General features: G+C 41.9%; 1 protein-coding gene across 2 annotated transcripts; it reads left to right on the top strand.

The window, feature by feature from the left end:
• The first annotated feature begins 724 nt into the window (after window positions 1–724).
• On the top strand, window positions 725–22,615 carry LOC109626610 (SH3 and cysteine-rich domain-containing protein 2-like). 2 transcript variants are annotated; one of them, XM_020082697.2, is made up of 12 exons: window positions 725–867; window positions 948–1,234; window positions 11,639–12,014; window positions 12,304–12,398; window positions 16,088–16,172; window positions 16,356–16,468; window positions 16,597–16,660; window positions 18,165–18,220; window positions 18,378–18,466; window positions 19,245–19,296; window positions 20,264–20,401; window positions 20,644–22,615. In XM_020082697.2, the coding sequence occupies exons 2-12, from the start codon at window positions 1,145–1,147 to the stop codon at window positions 20,740–20,742; spliced, it is 1,257 nt and encodes a 418-aa protein (XP_019938256.2). In that variant the 5' UTR covers window positions 725–867; window positions 948–1,144; the 3' UTR covers window positions 20,743–22,615. The 2 variants fall into 2 exon arrangements, with proteins under 2 accessions (XP_019938256.2, XP_019938257.2); XM_020082698.2 differs by having other exon boundaries at window positions 730–1,234.
• The last annotated feature ends 987 nt before the right edge of the window (window positions 22,616–23,602 follow it).

The raw sequence follows: 23,602 nt of genomic DNA, 5'->3' as shown, positions 1-23,602 counted from the left end.
AAAGTAAATGGTGAACACTTCAAATGGAAAAAGCTTCCTCCATACTGCTCCTGTGGTGTCATCCAAGTGTCTGTAAGCCCTGACATTCAAATTCGACTCAAAACTAGGTCATTTACGCCATGATCTTAGCCTATGTCAGCCAGACTCAAACACTTCACCCGCCCCTCCATCGCAAAGAGTTGAGTTGATAATGATTGAATTTTCATTTTTTGGGTGAGCCATCCCTTTAATGCCAAAGAGCATTTAAAGATTCAAGAGATGTACAAGTGCAATTACATTTTATGCGGAGCCAGACAAGAGACGCCCAATCGCTAACACACGAAATAAGATAAAGTGAAAAAATAAGGAAATAAATTGAACTAACAGTCAAATCAAGAAAACACAGAGAAATAGGGCAAAATGAGTGACGATAAAGAGATAAAATAAAGTACAAATAAAACAGTTGGGAGAGGTGGAAAGATTTGAAGATGCTAAGTCAATAAATAAATCAGGACACTTTGTTTTCGTTGTAATTCATCACACATGTGTAAATGGCTGATTAAATACAACAGTTACTGTCGTGTATCAATATTTACAGCATATTTATTATTTACAGAAATAAACCACGACTGAGAATTGACCTCATCTGCTCTACGCTGATCTGCTCTCAGCCAATCACGACGCCCCCTGTCAGGCCTCTTCTAACACGTGCGGACCAATCAGCGCGAGCCGAGCACTTTGCGAAATCAAAGTTGTTGTAGAAGCGCGTGCCCGTGTGTGTGTGCACGCGTGTGTGTGAAAGAGACAGGCGAGGAGGAGACACGCGAGCGGAGAGAAGCACGCGCACCGACCGGCTCCTGCAGCCGGATACTCTCCTCCACATTTGGCGTATTTAGACTTATTCTTCTAATTAAGCGTAGAATCGTACGTAGCGTTTTGACTGAATAGCTCGTTCCGCTTCTCCACAGACGCAGATGGACGCCGCCGCCACAGACTCATGACTGGACGACAGCAGCTCTACCTCCCCAGAGACTGAAGCGATGTTCAAGCCTCCGTGTTTTTAGTTTGCTCTTCACTCTGTCGCTTCTTTCTCTCCTCTTCTTTGGACTCGTCGGATTTAAGTTTTTGCAGTCGAAGGAGATTTTTTTTTTTGTCTCCGTTTGAAATGACGGAAATAAGCGAGAAGGAGAACGAGCCACAGAACAGAGACCTGCACCGACCACAGGCGACCGTGCCCAGCCAGCAGGAATCCAAGGTAACCACAGTGTTCACTGTCAAAATGATCACTCATCAATTCATCATCGATTATCTTCGCTCAAACTGAAGGCTGGAGTTCTCTGATGACGTTGTTGGAGGAATTGGTGCGTGTTTTCGAATCATCTACTCTGTGTGTAAATTCAATTTTGAGTTTTTTTGACTTGCCGGCAGGTCTTTAGTTGCTCCCTCGTCTTAACGAGGCTTATTCTGTGGTGGCTGCGGCTCTTGCATAACAACCTTAAGCTGCTTTTAATTCTTGTTCCTCCTTCTGACCTCGGAGTTAAAGGGCAGAGAGGTGCGTGCACGTGCTTTCTGAGGCCTTGTGGGTGCACAAAACATCTGAGGCACTGAATCCAGAAAAAGTGAAGGTGTGTGCATGAGATGAAATGAACATGAACTAGCGTTATCATCCATCACTGACTTTCTTCTTGGGTTAGAAGTCTCACACATACATACAAGTTAAAGATGTTAAAGACAGTTGGAAAGGAGGTACAGCTTCAAGTTTACAAGGAGATAAGATAAGATTTACCTTTATTGATCCTCCATAGAGGAAATTAACAATTGACACAACAGCACAATAGAAAATGTGGTAAGAATGAAAAAAGAAATACTATAAAAATAATCCTTTGCACTACAGGCTACATGCCCATCATAGATGTAACTGTAGAGGAGTTATGAACCTGGTGGCCTCGCATCTCATCTCCCAGAAAACCACTGGGACCATGACACATGATGCCAAACATGGTGCAGACACGACAGCATGAACCTGCGATGGGAGTGAGGAGCAAATAACTCCTGGTTTCTCTCGACTCTCTCCTGCACACTCGGTTCAATATCTGCATCTGCTCTTGGTACAGTAACCCACGTCAGACTTGAGTAATTCAACTCGCCACATTGATTTTTGGGGAATATTCAACATATAATCATGCGATCAGATCACAACACTAACGGTAAACTAGATCTACTCTACTATGGCTGGAAGGAGAGCAGTCATGTTCTCTGCTCCGGTCACTTGGACCAGCCTTAAATTGTTAGGATGTGGTATTGGTCAGGAAAGAACCCATTACGGTTTGGTGCTGATCAGGGATGGATCCAGGAGTTGTTGTTTTTTTACACTTCATTCTTCAACTTTTTTTTCATGGAACTTTATGGGAGTGGATATCTGTGAGTGTGGTTATTTTGGTGCAGCATGATTGAATTGATGGGGATTGCTGGGCCTCTTTAAGTGCCGTTATGGTTGAATCTGGAATCTCTGGCAAATGATGTTAAAACACTGACTTTACTTCTTTCCAACCTACGTTTGCAGCTGCCATCTTGGCCCCGTCCATTTCAGTTTCTTCTACCTCAGTGGGACTTACCTGGATTAAGCTAAAAACATTTTGGAAAGTTACCACAAAACGAAAATCCTTTTTCAAGACGAGACTTTAAGAAAAGACAGTAAAGCACAAGCCACATTAAGGCCTTTGCCACCATCATGCATATTCCCAGCCAGATTTTGAATTAACATAGCTTTATCCAGTAAACACCCTGTAGTTATGGCCCTGGGGTTTAGTTATCTGTTTTCAGTCTAGAGGTGTATAATAACTGTATTTTGTTGTTGCTGATTAATCTTTTTTGCCAAAAAACTGTGACTGCTCTCTCGACATTCTCGCTCACAGCCTTGACCTAAATCTCCAGCATTAAACTTTCAAACGAGATTCAAGAACAGCCTTAATTGCAGAAGCAATTACAGCGAGAAATCACATTACGGCGGTCCTTCACCGCTCATGGCCACAGGGACCTGGGACAAGCCTGGCAGAGCCGGGCGCCTTGTTGTTTCTATTTGACTTCAGACAACAACACAATGGATGGTGGGCGTTAAGGGGCTGCATGAATTTATGAGCCAATCAGCTAGCAGATGTTTGCTGTGTCTAGCTAGGGGCCGGGTCATAATTCACACAAATGGCCGTCCAGACAAAACAGAACTGGGCAAAAAAAAAAAAACCCTAAAAAAAACAATCCTCCGAGCTGCGTCAGCCATGTAGCTCTGTTTCTGCCAAGCCCCTGCTGGCAACTGTAACCAGTCCACATCCCGCAGAAGAAGAGGAAAGAGGAAGGAAAGAACAACTAAGGTCCTTTTATAGACAGCTTGAGAGTGTCTCTACAGCTTCACTTGCTTCTTACTGTCATTCCCAATCCCTTCCCTTCAAATCACTCTGTTAATTTCCTAACAACTTCCACCCTTTGCTTTACCTCTCCTCCTGCCTCCATGTCTTTTTCTTCCTCACTTCCACTTATCGCCTCTCTCTCTCTCTCTAATCCTTCTTATCTCTTCATCAGCTCTCCTCCGTCGCCCCCTCTCCTCTCCCCTCTCCCCTCTGCGTCTCTCCGCCGTCCCTCGGCTCTCGGAGCATTTATTACGGTGCTAAGTGGGCCCACCAGCTTTCTAGAGTGCCACTAATAGAGGCTGTGACGGAGAATGAATAGTTATTCCACCTCCTCACACCTACAGGTGAGGTGATGGTTACGAAAATATTATTATGCCTCGCTAATCACTCGGAGCACATGTCCATCAAGTGTCGTGTGTTCAGTGAGGTACAGTGAATGCGACAGTGACAAGGGAAGTTCAGAGTCGGGATATGGAAAACATGGGTTTAAGGAAAGTTGTTTCTGCATGCTTTACATGAAGTAGCAGCTAGCAGCCAGTTAGCTTAGCCTCACATAATTGCTGGAAATAAGGGGAAACAACGAGCTGTTTCTTAAATGTCCTACTCCTACTTGTTGTGCAGGGAGCGCTTGACTGGTCATGACAATCAACTATTAAAAAAAAATGGACGACATGGCAGCTCTATTCCCCAGGTGGCTGGATACTTCTCCATGTTAGCAAATGGGACATGGATCAAATAAAAAGATTTTTTCTCAGTGATGGTCATTTAAGGTACTTCTTTTCACACTGACTTTATTCACATGCCAGTTATGGGGGAAATACTCCCTGATACTGTGGCTTGATACCTCTATAGCTTTGAAATTGTATAATTAAAAATAAGTTATATAAGTTTACACTAAATCATATGTTGATTTTTTTTTAGCTTAAGATCTGATAGATAGGGATAAATAGATAGAACCAGGATTTTTGTTTCACTAGTTTTGATGCAAAGCTAAGCCTTCCAGTCAGAGTGGTTTCTTGCAACAAAGTGATTTGAGCATGTGTCCTGAAATGTCAAACGATTATTTTAATCTATGTTCAGCTGTGCTCAGAATACGGCGCTACATCAAGTTTAATATTCACAAAACATTGGGTTTAAATGTTTATACTGCAGTGTGGTGCTGTGGCCCGGTCGGCAGGGTCCTCACAGGGCTCACTGCGTTCTCAGCCAACACAAAGACAGTTTTATGAGGTGAAACGATGGCAGCCATTTCTCTCCAACTTTGTCCTTCACACTTTCTGCAGAGAGCTCTCTGACTTTCCTATCAGCACCTTTCCTCCTCTTTTTATCGAATTCATTTCTCACCGTACATCTACTCTCTTTATTCCATTAATGAAAAGTGTAAGTGAAAACCAAAACCTTTCCTTTATGGCCCCGCACTCTACATCTTTCTGTATTCATTACTCTCCTCTCCCATCCCTCCTTTCTCTCCTTTATCATCATCTTTCTTCATAGCTCTAAGTGACCTGCCACTGACGGTTGAAAGGGTGAAGGTGATGGGATGAGTGACTAGCAGTAGTGCAAGACTCAGGGTAGTCAGTTTAAACAAACCATTACATTTCATTTAGCTGACTCTTTTATCCAAAGTAACTTACAATAAGTGCATCAACCATGAGGAAACAAACCACAGATATGAACAGGTAATCAGCGCTCTGGCAACAACAACCGGTTCTCCCGAACAAAACCAAGATATGTTTGTCTGAAACAGAAGACGTGACTTGCAGTAACTGAGCTGTGGACAGTAAAGACCAGTTGCAGTGTGAAGCTTGAGATAGAGAGAGAGTTATTTTTAGATAGATGCACAAATGTTTTGTTGTAAAACTAGAAAATCATGATGCTTAATTTAATTAGTTTTGGATCTGTTTTTGACAGTGCTGACATTTAATTTCCTCTTGGCTAACTTTTGTCCCTCATGTGTCAGTATGCAGCTAAACTTACAAATACAACAGCAGAGCTCTTTCTTATGTTGGCCAGCATGTGTCTGTGCCACTCATGTGATTATCCTGTGTGTTCATGACATTTCTGAACAAAGTGTATTGTGCGTCCTCGTGCTTGTTTGCCTCCATATCCCTGTCAGCAGGAGGATGTACATCAGTCATCATCTGATATGTTTGTGTTCCACCTGTCAGAATGATGGACTTGCATCGCTGACCTTTGAAAACAAACTGTAGTCTGCACAGAAAACAGAGGAGGTGTTAGGAAGAAAGGAACACAGTGAGGGAGACAGACGCAGTTCAAAAGACATGGACAGAAAATACTCAAAGAACAGGACACGATCAGCTGCTCTCAGACGTGAGCAAATCTCCAGTTATTTTCCCTGTAATTTTCTGGAGGGGCTGTTTGTGAGAATGCAAATGTCCAAGTCAGTTGAGACGTTGTGGAACTAGTAAAATGTCTGAATACATCAGGAAGAATACAGATATCTCAGGATAAAGAAGAGGTGCCATGAATGTGTTTCGAGTGTTTTTCGGTGTTGATGTGCTGTAAACAAAATGTGAATCCGCAGTGGAGTGTTTACGTTTGGTCCTGCCTCTGATATGCTTTACTGAGACGCCACCCCTCACCTGAATGATCCAGACATTTTGCAGTTGTAGTGAATGCTTCTGCAATATCTCCTGCTGCGTTCTTCACATATGAAATGTAAACTCCAGGGTTCATGTCAAAAAAAAAAAAAAAACGTATGAAAGAACCCAAACTAAACCAGCTTTACAGAGTCACCATGTGCTCCTGTACGCAGTGTTGTCACAGCTCTGTTTTGATCTAAGTCACTGAATTACTGCTCTTGGTTGAGTTGTAAAACACTGCTGGTCCAGCAGAGTTCCTCAGTTTCAGGGTTAGTGTGGCATCTGCTGGGAATAAATAGGGACGTAGTTTCTTACTAACCCTCAGGAGGCAGCTGCTGATGTGACAGTGACATTATTTTCTATTTTTATAAAGGCAAAGCTGTAGGAAATACAGTTTTTATAATACCCGCTCTGATTTTCAGTTATGAATGTAGACTCACCTTGAAGGAAATAATATCATTCATACAGAGCATTCATACAAATGAAAATACTTTTTCTCTAAGTGTAGGACTGGTTGATCAACTGAATAATTATCCTGGATAATGAGTCCTGAACTACAACGATGTAGAAATCTACAATTTGAATTGTTTCTCTGCATTGTACTTGTGTTGATTCCCAAGGCCTCACAAAGGCATTCAGTTTGTTGTGGGACTGTGTGACAAAAGCATACACTAAACCATGTTAAGTCATGATATACAATAAGTCACGGCTCAATCAGTCAGTCAATTTTAGTCATAAAGCACATTTAACACGGCTCAGTAATGCTTCACGATTGACCGGTGAATCAATAATAAGAGAGACCAAATAAAAAAGGGTTAGATAAATACCACGAAATAGATTTTAAAAGCTAGTGATAACAATAAATAACTAATTAGAAGAAATAAAACTAAAATAACAAATATTAAAGGGTAGATCAATTGAATAAAATCGACTAAAATATATAACATAGATGCAATAATATATTGCCCGAAAGCCAGGCGAAAGAGAGAGGTTTCAAGTTTGCATTTAAAGATTTGAGCACTTCTCGCTGCTCTCAGGTCCTCAGGTAAAGTGTTCCAGCTGTTTGGAACAGCAGAAGACAACAGAAGACCTAAAGCACTTCACTGGTTCATACCCTGCAAGAGATGTGTGTGAGAGATGAGATGCGTGCTGGTGGAAGACCATGAAGAGCTTTAAAGACTAATACAATCTTCTCGCTTCGTCACTCATAGTATTTTATCTAGAAAGTCATTATTTTGTGTCTCTGTTTGTTGACTCTAGCCTTACTGGGTGTTAATGATCATCTATCACTCAACGCCGACCACATTGTCGTTGAGCTTCCACCATTTTTTGAACATCAAGCAGCCGTTGTGGCAGTTGCCTCTTGTTTGCGGCAAAAGCTCCTTGTGCAGTTAAACCTTTTAAAAGGCTGGATTTGGAAATGCAAGCTCCTTTTGCTGCACAGTCTGTCAGACGACGTGTGAGCTGGTGCGAGAGTCTTGTTACCCAGAGGCTTGTGTGTCTTCAGAAACAGAAACAGCCCTTTAAACAACAGCCATATCTCTGAAAGACAATCATATTCACACCTTGTTTATCACGCAGTATATTAATATGCAGTGTAGAGAAGACAGAGGGACACCTGAGGTTCTCCTTCTCATCTGCACAATCCTTAAAGTACAAGCCTCACTTTAGCTTGTCCTCTACTCTCTATATTTGTAGTTTTCTTTATCTGTAACTTGTAGAATGTTTTTTGCAGTCTGTAAAGAATCACATGCAGGGAATGTGATCGCTGTATGGTTAGGGTAGCAGAGGGTCCAAGGGTTTTACTCCCAGACGGACGTTACATGCTTAAAAAGGACATATTCTTCTTCTTATAATTATTTTCTTCATACCGTCCATTGCAGCTCCTCCTTTTGGCATGTCAAAGTAGCTGCTAGCCGAGCATAGGCAACTGTGTCGTGTGACATCTCGAATCCCCAGGAATATTGGTGGGACTGCTGACGAGGCGTTTCAGGAGCAGAGATTTCAGTGGGGGAGGGGAGCTCCCTTTACCTCAGTCTTTGGACCTTTTACCTTTGCAGAACGTTGACATACACAGAAAAACGTTGTAAAACACTGGAGGAAAGGGAAAAGGCAGGATGTGTCTCCTTTGTTATTCATCTAAGTGAACGTCATTCCATCTGAATATCTGTTTTAATGTTATTTTTCACATGAAATGACTTCACTAACAATAGTAACATCTTCACTTCAAGTGCTGCTCAGAGTCAGAGGACTGTTAGTGTCTCAGAATCATCCAGGTAGATGCAGGAAATAATCCATTTTCTAAATGGACAAACTAAAGTTAAGATGTCTTTTTCACTCTGTTCTGGGAAGTTGTCGGTTTGTTCCAATCTCTATCACCTGCAATGGAGCTTGTGCATTGAGGACTTTTACCATCTTGAGCAGTGGCTAATGAGGTCACCTTTAATTGAACACTCAGTTTGCTGCAAGAAGAATTCTTCAGTTTCCAGTGTGAGTAGAAGCTTGAATAGCACCAGCAGCCAGAGAGTCCCTGAGAAAAACTCTGCAGTGGGCGTGTCGTGTTTAAGAGTTGGCAGACACTGGGGTCGCTCAACTGTGTCCCGAAAGCTTCTGCAGAGAGGGAGGAGATCATCCAGGATCTGGGACCAGATGTTGTTATAATGGGTAGAAAGCAGATACCTGCTCACGTCATCAATCAATACACTGCTGTACAGTTTGCAACGTACAACATAGTGCTGTGTGTTGATTGTGCATAGCAACACAAAGGAGAAAATAAGCATTTCAGGTCCAATCTGATGTAAGCACTTCACTATATTTTTATGATTTTTATGTAACTGCACCCAGCTCACCTTGGATTGGTTTCCTGACCAAGATGAGACATGCCAACCGCATGGCAGCAGAAAGTGCCAGGAGACGAATAGTGACAGGTTCACTGTTGTTTCCATTTATTGACAGAATTCAAACTAAATGAATCGTCTCTAAAATAATAAAAAAAAAGGTATACCTTGTGTTCTCTTTTAGAAAGTAGATGTTTCTTTTCTGAGGAGATGAAGAACCATTAGCAGAGAGATTAGACTTTACTTGGCGTTGCTGTCCTGCGACACCTCGTAGAAACACGGGGAGATGCAGCTGCGTCGTAGTGGCAGCTGGGGGACTTTTTGCCTTTCACAGGCATCTAGTGTGAACACCATAAACACCCACCCCCACTTCTCAATCATTAATGTATCCATGCAGTTCGCACAATAGCCTATTTATAGAAGCCTCTGCCAAACATCTCTGCATGCTCATTTTCAAACAGCTGGAAAAGAAGTCCGGCTCTGCCTCTGTGTCTGTCAGAGGGGTGAACTGGAAATGCCCCGGTACAATATAGGGCTTTCGAAGGCAAGGGGGGGTTGAAAGTGTTGGCGTGCTATTTTTTAATGTATCTCCACTTTAGTTTTGTTCTTTCTCACATCTTTGTTCATTTAGTTTTGATCAATTTTCCCCTCACTTTCTTTGACTGCTCCAATACTTTCATTTTTACTTCTTCAAACCACAGCCCGCTCTAGTAGACGACACCACTCACACTGCGATGAGCTAATTGCTGTCAGTAGTTCAGAGTGTGATGGGTCTGCAGTTCTGTGATCCATAAATAGACTTTTCAAAACCTTAGAGAGAGCGCTACAGAGAAATATAAGAGATTTGCATTCATTAGAGTCTCCTCTGCTCTGTTTTCAGGGGAGGGTGTTACGGGATATATGACAACACGGTATCAAACAGCAAACTAGCAGTTTTAATCAAACACACATTATAACACAGAGACGCACATAATGAATAAGAGCAACCACATAAACCAGGAGATAATCTGGATGGTGGTTTGTGATGCCATGTAGCTCCAAAATGTCAGACCGTTGGGCAGCTCTAATTTTATTTTTGTTTTATTAATTGAAATGTGCAATTTTAATTAATCAAATATGAATGAATGGATTAATTTAGCACTTACGTTATGTTTTTTTTTTTCTCCCCCAAGAAAGTGCTGTGTTTTAGTGTGAGAGCGGGGCTTATTATTTTGGTTATTTTGACTTATTGATTTCATGTTGAGCCTTTGTAATGCTCTCACTCAAATTCCTGCGCTCGCACTCAGCTAACCCCTCCTCGTGCTTCCATATGCTCTGCTTGTGCTCAAACTGTGTGATCTTTTGTTGCTCGGACGTCTTTCCTGCGCTCCAACATCAATTCTGCTCTTGGATTTCTCTTTTTTTTTCATGCACTCAAGCAAAACTAAGCTGTCGAGTAGTAATGCCCAATTATAGCTAAAGCGACTTACAAAACACATTTGGCTTCAAACTGTAATAGTTTTGTTTTCACATTGACTTTAATTAATTAAACTAAATCACTGTTTATTTCTTTTGTTTCTTTAAGGGTTGTAAAAGCTCAGGGTGCTGTATTAACTTATGGATTATCAGTCATGTGTTGCCTAGTTTGTGCCTGAAGAAATTGTTCCTTTTCCCTTGGACCCAGAGCAGATGCAGGCCTCCACCGCAGAGAAGATTAACAAAGTCAGACAAGTTAAACAATCTAATAGAGAGGAACATCCATTACTGGATGGGCCACCGGTCGAGCCAAGAAAAGGCCATTAAGGAAAGCATGGACTCAGCTCCCTGTAGAAAACATTTATGAGAGGCACTCACTAATGGGTCGACAGAGACAACTCTTTTCATCACTCAGACTAATTGGCATGTGTGAATCTGCGGCTTAAAGAAGAAAAAGAGGAACCTGCTCGATGCTATTGATCAGGTTTTCTGCACAGGAGAGCAGATAGCCAGTGGCTCTCAAAGCTCAGAGGTGCAATAGACATGATGAGGATTCTACAGTCTTGCACGTAAACGCACGTAAAATAGTAATATACATTTTCACAATAGGTTTTTCTTGCAAACTAACATTAGTTTTTACTACGTCGCCAAAAGCAGCAATATTCATGCCACAAAATAAAACATGTGAGGAACAGAAACACTGTTAAATCAGAATTAAATGGAAATTAGTTCACTTTTGAAGTTTGAGGCAGGACAATATCCTCAACCCAGTCAGAAACATAGACGGCTAATGAGCTCTGTGTAAATTGAGGAGGGGCTCAGTCTGAGTCTAAGGGACTTATTACATCCTTGCCCTCATTCTCCACACCATTCTCTCTCGTGTGTGTGTGTGTGTGCATGTGTGAGTCTACAGCAGTTACTATTTCCATATAGTATATATACTCCGCTCCCGAGTCCCTGTAATTGTTTGTCATTATCCGTCCCCTCTTTATTGTGGCCCCTGGTTGGCAAGCGTGTGGGGAAATGGAGGCCGGCAGAGTCAAAGATAAACACGGTGTTCGCCATGCATCACTGACTGCATCAAGCTCCAAGGTGCAGGTCGCTCAATAAAAGTAATCAAATGTGAATTTTAAGGGGTATTGACTTGTGCACATCTAAGGAATAGAGGGGAGAACAGCTGAAGATGGAAGATCAAAAGTCAGCTTCCAGGGCAAGGACAGTCAGAGGGTAGACGAGCAGACTGGTTTCAAGCAGACTGGTTTCAAGCTCGACTCCTTTTTGTCATTCGTATCATAAGTAAGTATCATTTTCATGTCATTCTGGAACTTCACCTAAATATCATCTTTGTGTTTTCTTCCAGTTGCAGCGGCTGAAGCGTTCCCTGTCCTTCAAGTCTGTCATGCGCAGTAAGAGCGTGGACAACTTTTTCCAGCGCAGCAATGGCGAAATGCGCCTACCCTCTGCCCTCATCACCGCACCACCACCTCCGCAATCTCCTCCACCCTTCTCCGAGTGCCCCCCGGCCTATGAGCACTCCCCCTCCCTGTCCCCGTCGGTCAGTCCCAACCCTTCATTAACGTCTCACTCACCTTCAATCAGTCCCTCGCTGTCCGTCACCTCCAAAACCCAGCCAAAGACTCAGGCCCAGCCTGTGCAGCCAGTCAAGACGCACTGTTTCCAGGAGCATGTCTTCCGTAGGCCCACCAGCTGCCAGCGATGCAAACACATGATCCAAGGTAGGTCAGTTAACCCATATCGCCTGGACTCGCCCAGATAATGAAAATAAAACATGCATTTGTGGAAAGGATGCAGCCGTGGTATGTTTAGAATATGAATAATTAAAAATATTGAGCTCACAAATTGTATAATAGATGAAACCAAACTAGCCAGATAACTCGATAACTTTATTTCCTTCCATTGCCACTAGTCTTACCAATGATATCTCAGTGGTTTTTAATCTGACAGCTGTCAGTCTTGTCTACAAAGAGGTCTGTGTGTTAAAGTGAACGTTGTGTGTCTTTGCAGGAAACTCCAAGCAGGGCCTGCGCTGTAAAGCCTGTAAGCTGGCGACCCACCTCTGGTGCTCGTCTGAGCTCTCCCAGCAGCCCTGTAACGGCAAGGTAGGAACATTTCAGATTGACTTACAGTAACATCAATTACCGTGCATTATTCATCTTTTATGAAGCGAACAATTTCATTTTATATCCACGCAAGAAAATGGTAACGCCAAGTTTTACTAGAGCTGTCGGACATATGCTAAATGAGACTGGACAGACATGGATATAAAATCTAACACAATAATGTAATTTATTTCTTTAACACTTATCAAACCAAGGTTAGAAAATGCTTTTAAAACACATGGGAATAAACAACATGGGACAAAACAACAACATCCATTAAAATGTAAACTGCAACTTTGGTTGGCAGAGACATACAACCGCGACATGGTAATTCTAGTTGTTATCATGTTTTATCATAACTCTCATTAGTGCTTATTATTATTAAATTATTTCTTAAAAATATTTTCTACAAAGTGTTTTAACTTTTTAAGATTTTGTGTATTTGTTTTGAAAATGTACAGGAATAGCACAAGTCCTCAGTAGGGCAGAGATTAAGCCAGAATGCATCGTGTCAGCAGAAGTTTATAGCATCTGGATGCTATAATTGTCTGGCATAGCGTTTCAGTCCTGGTAATATGCTTAGCCTCAAAGCCCCCATCTTGTTAAAAGAGGATAAATCCCTGTTCAGACCAGCAGAGGCAGAAACACAAGGGTTATAAATGGGATGTGGATTGACCAGAGCTTTGCAAAGTTGACTAAGATGCTGACAGTGTGTGAAAGGCTAATAGTGGTATTAAATGCTTCCAAATATGAACAGGAACAAAAAGCTGTGGAGGATTGTGTTAACGTTTCAGTGGCCAGGTCCCAGCATTTCTGTCCTTCCTCTCTTCCCCTCTCTTGTCTGGGTTCTATGTTCCCTTTCCCCCTCTTCTCTGCTGTATTGGAAAATCAATATCTCCCTGTACCAGCTGGTCTGGCTAATTCAGTGTGAAATTCAGTGTGTTTGAGACGCTCGCAATCCCTCGAGGATGTGACACGGCAGGCTCCCACCGAGCCTTCAGCGGTGTCCTTTTCCATCACTGCACACTCATCAAAGCGAGGATTAGGTATTTCACTGAAACCGCTGCTTCTTTTAAATCTACGTGACATAAGGTACCAGGGTTACTCGCCCAAAGTGCGTCATCCAAAACAAACAAAGAGCTCGCTGGTGAGAGTTTACTTCGATTGCACTGAAATTGCTCAGGTGCAGTTTTGAAATCATGGCATGCAGATCATTTGACTGTAGAGCTGATTTCTGGCATCACATGACTTATTGTTCAGGAGATACAGTCTACATCTAATCCATGGGATTGGTGGGGAAACGTTGAGTATGTAAGTTAATCACAGTGGTGGAAAGTGCCCAAATACCTTTGCTCAAGTGCTCTGCCTCAGAACATCTTCCAGAGACCTGTTCTTTACTTATTCTTTTCTATTTCCTGCCTTTTTCTATATCTTTGTAAGGAAGCAAAGTTTTTACTCAACTTAATTTATTTGAGAGCTGCTACTTGTTAGTTTGTGGATTTTAACGCTCACACTGCAAAATGCTTCCTCGGATCCTACCAACTAATAAAAACACAAGTTCTTTGGTGGAGGTAATTATAAGCCATCTAATAATGAAACAAAAGAATAAGAGGGAATCTGCATAAGCAGTACTTTTACTTTGATACTTATTCAACATTTTACACACACTGTGTGGTATTTAAGGATTTGTGTACTTCTTAACGACTAACCATAAAAACACAGATATGAGCAGGCACAACCTCAGTCAAAATGAACGGCTGGCTCTACGTCCACTTGCTGATCACACACTCATGTGACAGATTGCTTTAATATGTCTTCTGAACAAAGCAGCTTTAAATGACTCTGGAACCACCAACCTTCTGCTCATCAATGTTAATTAAACCTAAAGATGTATTACAGTTTGATTAAAGAAACAGGCTGAGCTCCGCACAAAATTATTGCCTCTGCAGGAAAGCTCTACACACACACACACACACACACACACACACACACACACACACACACACAAACCTATCCGATCCTAAATGGACTTTGTGTGAGTCAGCTCCATTCCATTATTCCCCATCTCTCTCTCTCTCTCTCTCTCTCTCTCTCTCTCTCTCTCTCTCTCTCTCTCTCTCCCCCTCTCTCCCTCTCTCCCTCTCTCCCTCCCTTCTTTTCCAGCCTGTAAAAATGCTGCTGTATTTTGAAACCCATCTCTACAGTTTCTGCTCAGGACGACAGAAAAACAACTGAAGATTAAACATATTAGTCTGATGGCATTATTTTCAACATCAGTCACTTACCGTAAAACAGATGAAAAGAGATCAAATAGAGCCGAGATACTATCTTTATGAACTGTTTCTATTTGCAGAACACATTCATCACCGCCCCTCTGTCAAAAACAGGCAGTGTTATCTCTGAGGCTGATGACTCATCTACTGTCGCTAAACATATTTCTCCTGCTAAATAAAGCATCAGATATCAGAGCGTGTACAGTAGCAGATCTGCACTCCTCTACAGTCTGACAGAGCCGGGCCTCTGTGGTGCCTCAGCAGACAAACCATGCGGATAAATTTGCTTAAATGCAAAAAAAAAAAAAAAAAAAAAAAAAAAAAAGTCAAGTCATGCTCCATCAGGAAGACGGCAGCGTGAAGGACGTTTCTTCAGGAATGTGTCGGTGAATGTCTTTGTGGTTGTTGCCTCCCGTCAGTTAAATTTAAGATTCTTTTAACAACTTTTAAAGCCCAACATCTTCTGGCCCCCAGTTACTATCACTCCCTATGATTGTTCTGTGTTGTTTTATTCCCATGTATTTTGTAAAGCACCTTGTTTAGATCACTGTCACAGGAAGACATTTTTATTATTTACTTATCATTTTGAAAGTATTATTGCCCCAATCACAATAGAGTCTGTGCCGTACCAGGTGATGGATCAAGATGGAAAAGTATGTCGCTCATGAATATTCATCATGACTTCTCTTCTTCCTCCTGTAGTCTTTAAACTGAAGGGATCAGATACAAATAGCTTGATGGGGGAAAAAAAGGAGCAAAATGTTCTTAGATGTAACCCACAGGAGAGGCAGTGAAGCAGCCACCTCCTAGAAACTACTTTCATATGCAGCTACTCTGCATTTCAAGTTTGAAATTCAGTCATTTACATTTAAGAAAAAAACAAGGGTGTGCAAGTCAAGATAGAGAATGTCAGGGTTTCTGTGGGGTCTTTTAATAAAGTCTAAATTCGATAATCTGAAGTCCTTGAAAAGTCTATTTGTTAAAGGCTATGTACTAGGTCTTATCCTTGCCTTTTTCTCAAGGATACAGATATTATGCTGTAAACAAGTCCTGACTTCAGTGATCTCATAACTCTAATCATCTTTTAGTGTAAGCGTGTGTTTGTACACATGCACAGATTTTGTAAGAATAAGTCTTTTGAAGATACGTACCACAATAACTCCACATTCTTCTCAAACTGCATTTCTGCATCTTCAAAACAAATTTTATAGATAGAATAATTAATAAATGCATTTCAGTTGAGCCGAAGGACTGAAAGAACATCCAGACATTCTCAGGTGCACATCACACTTCCTGTATAGACTTGCCCAGTACAGGTATTGTCTTACGGTAAAAAATCACATCTGCCCTTTTTTTGTTCCCACCTCAAGTAACACGTCTCCTTCCCCCTGTCCTCCCCTCTCTGTCCTTTGTCAGTCAGGAGCTTTCAAGAGAAACTTCAGCTCTCCTCTGCTGACCATCGATCCGCTGGGTGTGGTCAGAGAGGCTCCCGCTGCTCAGGGTGAGTGATGGAGACGCCGGCTGATTTATAGCAGCAGCAAACAGCAGAAATCTCAGGACGACTAATCACTGTGTCCGTGGCCTTCAGGTCTTGACAGGCCCGTGTGTGTGTGTGTGTCGCTACATTGTCAGCGATAAAATTGCACATATGTTGCTCTGTTCCACTTTGTCTGGCTGTGTGTAGAGGCGGATAATAGCAGTCTTGACCCCGTGTACGAGGCGTTGCGCTATGGGACGTCGCTGGCTCAGATGAGTCGCTCCAGCTTCGGCAGTATCTCAGAGTCGCCTTGTCATGAGGTATGAAAAAAAACACACGCACATAAACTACCCAGACAACCCCAGGCGTTCATATAAATTCATGCTGACATCAATCTTTCAAAGAGCATTGTTGACTTTGCTGCCTGCAAACTTTTCTTTATTTACAGGCAGAAAAACCACAAGAGAAATTTGAAAACCTGCCGATTGCTGAAGAGGAACAAATACCAGGAAGTAAGTTAAATCCTTTTCCTTTAACTTCTTTACAGCTGATAATGTGTGTTTGAAGATGTTGATCCTCTCTTAATGCTGCATATCTTTCACCTGTGATTCTCAGTTGTACTATATATTTTTTTACCCACCACAGTGACTTCTGAAGTTGTTTTTGTGAGAGATATTTTGCTATCACATCTGAAAACCATAAACCAGAAGTGACATAGCATAAGGGAGACTTTTTACATGTTTTTCATTTACGTATGGATCTCAATGCTAGTTTTGAAATTGAAGAGGTTAAACAATTTTTTTAATTATATGCATATGATAGACCACAGCCGTCTAATAATGAGCCTGCATCTAAGACATCAGGGGCAGGAAAAGTAACATCCACAGGAGAGGAAGTGAAAATAAATTCTTGGATCTGCACTTAAATGAAATGGGTTCCTCCCTGACCCATAGCGCATCCTTCCACCAAGGTTTGTGGTAATCTGTTCGCTGTAGACTGTGTGACTTTTATTGTTCGATCCACAAAGATGCAAACTGTTGCTGCTCTGGAGATATTTGAATCTCTACCTCTCAGTTCATTCCTTCCTTGTATGAGGCAGGCGGTTTCCCACCAGTCTCTGTACCAAGTTAAACAATCCACGTATTGGCTGCAGCTTCATATTTACAATACAGAGACGTCACAGCGGTGTTGATCTACTCGTATAACAAAAGCAAATATGCATATGTCCCAAAATGTCGTGGTAGTCCCTGAAAACATTTGACAGAGAAAAACAAATTTACACCAATAGTGCAATGATCCCAGAAATGGATGATGCATCATCAATATCTATTTAATATCCTTTAAATACCTTTATAACATTTTAGTAATCGGGAAAAACAGTGTGAACATTTTTTGGTAACAGGAAGATGGATGTTAAGTACAAACAGTGAGATTCTTCCCATGTGGCAGCGTTATGAGTGTTTGCCCTGTTTTTTCTGCATTAACGAGTTTATTATCTCTGTACTTGTTTATGCGAATTCAAGAGATAATCATTTCAGAAACTCATAGACACAGAGTCCTGTCCAAGAGTTAAAGAGCTAAATTAGCATAAGACGCAGTACAGCACGGGGGTGGTGTGTGTGTGTGTTTAAGTGTGTGTGTTTAAGTGTGTGTGTGTAAGTGTGTGTGTTTAAGTGTGTGTGTTTAAGTGTGTGTGTGTGTAAGTGAGTGTGTGTGTGCTTTTTCCTCTCCGTCTTCAGTCCCAGGAGATGGGATCATCTCAGTTTGTTCTGCTGCCACCTCACGGTTAATGACCTTGACTTCGGCCTTCCTTCTGTTTGCCGCAAAGTGACACGACCTCCCTCTTCCTCTCTGCATCCTTTCTTTCTCTTCCTCCATTTGCACCCCCCTCCTCTTCCCCCCCCTTCTCTTGTTTTACATGTGACCTTTCTTTCTCTCACGCATTTTGTCTTCACTTCTCTCCCTTTCTTTCCCCCTTCTCCCTTTCTCTTTGTGTCTACATGTCCGTCTCTCCAGTGCTCACCCCTCCTGAAAGCGAGAAGGCTGATTCAGAAGACAGGGTCAGCCTGAAGGTGTGTAGTCAGCATTCCTCTCATCTTTCAGTCTGTTTTTCTCGGTGAAGCTGCACTCTGCGTCCACCGCCTTCAAACTCTTCAGTTGCAGATTTCCAAAACATTCGGACAACCATATTTAAATCCCTCCCTCTCCGTGTGTTTGTCTTTTTGTCAGACTCCCAAACGAGTCGAGGTCCACTCCATCCACACTTACGTGGCTCTCTACAAGTTCCTGCCTCAGGAGAAGAACGACTTGGAACTACAGTCAGTCCAGTTTCTCAGTTTACCGTATGTGAGCATGTGAGAGTAATCGTTTGAGAGAGGTGGAGGTGTTCACCTGGCCTTAGATTTACCTGACACTCACACACCATCTGCCTCCTCAGCAGGATGATCGTAGGGGGTTTGCAGGGCTCGGGGCGGGTGGAGGTAGAGTACCGGGAGGCCGGGAAGAAAAAAGAAAACAGCTGCAAGAGTTTGAAAGAAGAAAAAAGGGTGTTGGTGCTTTTGTAGGAAATTGCTAAGTGTGGCATGACACTCACCACTAATCTGGAGGATCCGTCTGTGAAGGAGATGAAGAAATGTCTTCTCATGGACATAGTGAGGAGAGCTGCCCGACTAAAAGCTCAGTCCTCTAACTCACTGCACTAACACTCAAATCTAAAATCTATAAAATCTAGTGGAGTGCATACCTGTCTCCTCAAATTCAATCACACACTCTCTAGATTTCAGCTCCTTAAACATGCCTGATTGTTTTCATCATGGTCCACGAATAATTCCCCGGGAAACTGGTGAAAATGTAAAAACAAAAACCCTTTTATCCCTATACCCACCTAAATGTAATGGGTTGCCTCTTTGTCTATGTTCGGTCCTTCCACCAAGCTTCACAGAAATCTGTTTTGTAGTTTCAATCAAACAAACCAACCAACAGAAAGAGTCAGAAACATAACCTGCTATTTTTAAAAAAGTAAAATATTTGAAGTGCGCTTGCAGTAAATTAGTTTTTTCTGCTCATAGTAAATCTTTTGACTGTTTTGTCCTGCAGGCCTGGTGACAGAGTTCAAGTCACAGATGACTCCAACGAGGACTGGTGGAAGGTGAGCTGTGAAGTCTTCTTTCTGTCTGACTGCTGTGTTGGCAGTGTGTGACTGGGTGAATGTGATGAAACACTTTGAGCTGATATGTATTGAGTCCATTCACTCAGACTAAAGAGCTGGTGGATGGTGCTCGGAGGACGGCAGGTGTAGGTGTTAGCAGAACTAGTTTGAAGATCACAACATTGACCTGTTAACAGGCGGAAAGGTCTTTACTTAAAAGTAAAGCACCAGGGAACGATAGACGGATATATGCTTTGCAGGAATGGATATTAGCTAAATGTTTACCAGTGTCTTTGAAGAGAATACATGGGGATTATGTCTCTGCAAATACAGAGGCCTTTTGGTCGAGCTGGTGTTGTTGATCAGCCCAAAAAAAACTTGTCTAATTGAATTCAGTTTTTTACTGTGATATAAATTGAAGGCTATAGTTAAGTGGCTAAGTGTCCTTGGATGTGAGAGTGAATGGTTTTGTCTCTGTATGATGGTCTTGTGATTCGTTGGCGACCTGTCCAGGGTGCACCCCGCCTCTCGCCCGGTGTCGGCTGGGATCGGCTCCAGCTCCCCACATGATCCTCAAGAGGATAAGTGGTAAAGATAATGGATGGATGGTCACTGGGATATAAGTGTGATGAATATGTAGGCGAGTTGTCAAGCAAACGAAAATGCAAAGTATGTCATTGTGTATGCTCAGCAGAGGACGGTCAAGGACTGAGGTCTGTGGTGGGTTTGCTTTCTGTGCTGAAACAAAAGTCGACGGATAATTGAAACCTAACGTAATCGTCTTTTTGTCAAGAAGGCAGCAGATGTTGGTTTCTTCTATAAACCATGATTTTGTTCTGTGCTTTAAACAAAGCAATATCATTTTTTAAATATTTCATCAAGTCAGATCAGAACAGAATCTATTTATAATGTTTTCATCAAAGACTAACTGTGTGTGTGTCTGCGTGTGTGTGTGCGTGTTACCCAGGGGAAAAGCAGAGACAAGGTGGGATATTTCCCAGCCAACTTTGTGCAGCGGGTCCGCCCTGGCGAGCGGGTGTGGAAGGTCACTGATGGTTTCCATGGCAACCGAGACAAGGGCCAGATGACTGTAAAAGAGGCCCAGGTGAACACACATTTAAATACACACGATTTTACACACATACACACACCCTGAACACAACGTATGCAAATTCATGCAGAAAACTGCTGCGATTACAGAGGACGGCGTGTTAGCTTACTTTTAGCCTCGGTCCACAAACTCTCTCACATCCCTGAATGTCACCCGCCCATCCTCCCGCTCCGCACTCCTCTCTCTCCCCTCCCTCTCTCACCCATTGCCGACCCCCACCCCTCTTTCCTCTGCAGATCTGCATCGGGAAGAACGAGGACATTGACGGTTTCCTCCGGCTGACGAGTGGGAAGAAGCGAGGCCTGGTCCCCGTGAAGTATCTGCTAGAGATATGATGGCGGCGCACTTCTCCTCGAGAAGTTTAATAGAGAAGTTCACTGTAATGGAGGAACGCTCAGGAGTGTTTACCCAACACCTCGCTGACCGCCAACCACACAACCCCCCACCCCTCCAATAAAGTGGCAGTGAAGCAGCAGCTTGAGTGGACGACGACCCACAACACGGCTTTTTACTGCAGGAGGATTTTAAAGGTTCGAAGGAGGGACTCCTTCTTTTAGAGTTCTTTAGAGCTACTTTTTTTCCTGTAGCACAACTTGACTTTGTGGGGTTTATACACACTCACAAAAGAAATGTAGCATCACATAGAAGAGGAGAAGAGTGCAGGAAGTCTGGCTACCTCACTAGATATCTCCATTGGCCATGCGTCTGCAGAAAAAAGGGAAGAGGACGACTTTATTATGATGTCAAGGCGCGTGCAGGCCTAAGGGACTTTGTGAGCAAACTGTCTTCATTTCATTTTTCCTGTAGAGAAAAGAGATTGTGAAAGATTGTAGCTGTTTATCGTAGTCGCCCTTTGCAAACTTGTCATGGTGGTTTTTTTCTCAAACCCCCTCAACAGATTTCTGTTAGTAGATCCAGCTAAAGAAATAAACCACGAGACTGCAGCTCACAACGCGCACGTGACGGTTGTTGTGATGTGGATTCATGATGTGTCACTCCCACTATCACTAGAAAAACGCTTCAGGTATTACATCACGTCAAATTTTAGTCTTCTCTGCTCGGTTTTGGTCAAATGAAAGTCATGACACACTCACTGTATTTCAGTCTGCTCTCCAGTGATTAGATTACTGTGCAGTTTTGCTCTTCACAGCACAGATGTGATAAATGCTTTCCGTGCACCTCTGGGGAGCTTCTCTCTCACTATGCCCTTCAGTCACACTTGCAGATTTTTATAGTTCACTCTGTTCCATGTAACTCTAAAACAAATCTGGTCGATATATTCTCTTCGTCTGTATTGTCGTGTAAACTCGCTGTCATATCTGGTTGTGCGCTACAACATGACGATGGTGCGCTGTGTTGACTTTCTGATGCTCTGAAGCGTAAAAAAAATAAATTGTGTAATTCAGGTTGATGAATTAAAACCAATCCCAGTGTCATCTCAGAAGGTAACGCACCTGTCAAGAGAACGTGTTGAATTTTTGATAAATGGCGACTCCTCCTCCCAGCACACCAGGTTATTTTTAAATAACACTGCAGAAGGACTGTTATTTTTCGCTGCAATTAAAGGTGATAAAAAGCAAAATCACCTCACACCATTCGATTTATTGCTCTGTTCCTAGAAACCATAAGGCAGCGTCTAACTGCCTTCGCTGTGGCAATAACTGTAAATAAAAATATGACAGAATTTGTAAATATCCTCATAAATATATTGTATACTGACTCGGAATAGCTCTCTGCTAACCAAGAGCTTTGCAACTATCCAGCAGCCAGGTAAGGGCATTAACCTCACAGTTATAAAATACATAAAATGATTGTTCATTGTCCCACTTATAAAATGTATGAATCTTTATGCTCAATTAACATCTAGCCCTGTTAGCACAAATCTTTTTAAATACTATGCACAACTAGTCACTCACTTTATTTTGTACTCAGCTTATTTTCAGTATTGGCACATGCATATTTGCGTTTGTGTAAACCTGTGCTCTTTGCATTGTGGATAAAGATTCCAGTGTCTGGGGTGTTGCAGCTTTTACAAAATGTCCATCTCAGTTCATTACCTTCACTGGATAGAACCAAGATTGGCTCAGGATCAGTATTACCCAGGTAAAATCCCCTTTTCTCACTTTAATGCACACCACCAGGCTAGTTCTCTGCATGGCAAGCTGCCCTGTGACCCTCACATCTCAATAAAGGCAGATGAACTCTCAAGCTGTGTGCTCTTTTGTTTGGGCAATAATTCATACTTTGCTTCTCGGTTGTGTGACTTGATTTTGCTGTTAAAAAGAGAAGGAAAGGAAGGCTGACAAGGATTAAATGGGGATTTGGTTTGCAAAGAGCTTGTGGTATTATCAGTAATGGCAGCACACTGCAGTTTAAAATCAGTAGGACTCTTAAAATTCTGGATGCATGCTTATAATTATCAAGTGTCTTTCTCCTCACTGGTGTTTGACTCTTTCAATTTGTCACAACAACCATTTGACAATGTAAAGATGCCAAATGACAATTCAAATGTTTGGAAGGACTCAGATCATTTACTTGTGTCAAAGTTTTAAGAGAAGAATATCAAAATACTCAATTGCAATTTCTTCGTTTTACTTAAGTAAATGCACAAAAGTATAGCAGCAGTAAAATTAACTTCAAGTTTTAAAAGTAAAAGTAGACCTACTGCACTATGCAGGCTGGGCCTTGTCACTGTCATTACTGTGTATAAAATAATTTGCATCAAAGTATATAAGCTTTTTTTTTACTTTGAAGAACCATCTGAAAAGTAACTAGATTCATGACATGATTCTTGCTGTTCTGGTTTTTTTCCCTGATGCATGAATGCACTTCTTGTAAGTCGCTTTGGATAAAATGTAATGTAGTGATAAAATAAATACATTGGTAATAACTGTCAAATTAATGCGTAAATATAAAAAACATAAAACATCAAAATCCAAGATGCTCCGAGATGCTTTGGCTTCTCTTTTGTGGAGCCATGGTGTCGTCCATCTTTGTTTAGAGTCTATTTGGACAAAAACGACAGACCGAGAGACATTGAACTAAAACAAAATGACATTAAATGGTCCTTTTTTACTCACTTTTGCATAAAGTAAAAAGCATAAATTTGAAGGTTTAAATTCTGCACTTTTATTAAATGTGCAATTTCACACCTAAATTCATAAACTGTGAAATCCCAACAGAAAATGTTTCCTT

This window comes from Paralichthys olivaceus, chromosome 21 (genome assembly GCF_024713975.1).
Source record: "Paralichthys olivaceus isolate ysfri-2021 chromosome 21, ASM2471397v2, whole genome shotgun sequence".
In the NCBI taxonomy this organism is placed as follows: domain Eukaryota; kingdom Metazoa; phylum Chordata; class Actinopteri; order Pleuronectiformes; family Paralichthyidae; genus Paralichthys; species Paralichthys olivaceus.
Note: the sequence above shows the minus strand (reverse complement) of the source record. Positions and strands in the feature narration are given on the sequence as shown.

Bases quoted from the DNA above. Each gene is read 5' to 3' on its own strand.
- LOC109626610 (XM_020082697.2), top strand. From the start codon at position 1,145: ATGACGGAAATAAGCGAGAAGGAGAACGAGCCACAGAACAGAGACCTG. The intron at 16,173-16,355 runs GTGAGTGATGGA...GGCTGTGTGTAG, and splicing joins AGAGGCTCCCGCTGCTCAGG to AGGCGGATAATAGCAGTCTT. The intron at 19,297-20,263 runs GTGAGCTGTGAA...CGTGTTACCCAG, and splicing joins CCAACGAGGACTGGTGGAAG to GGGAAAAGCAGAGACAAGGT.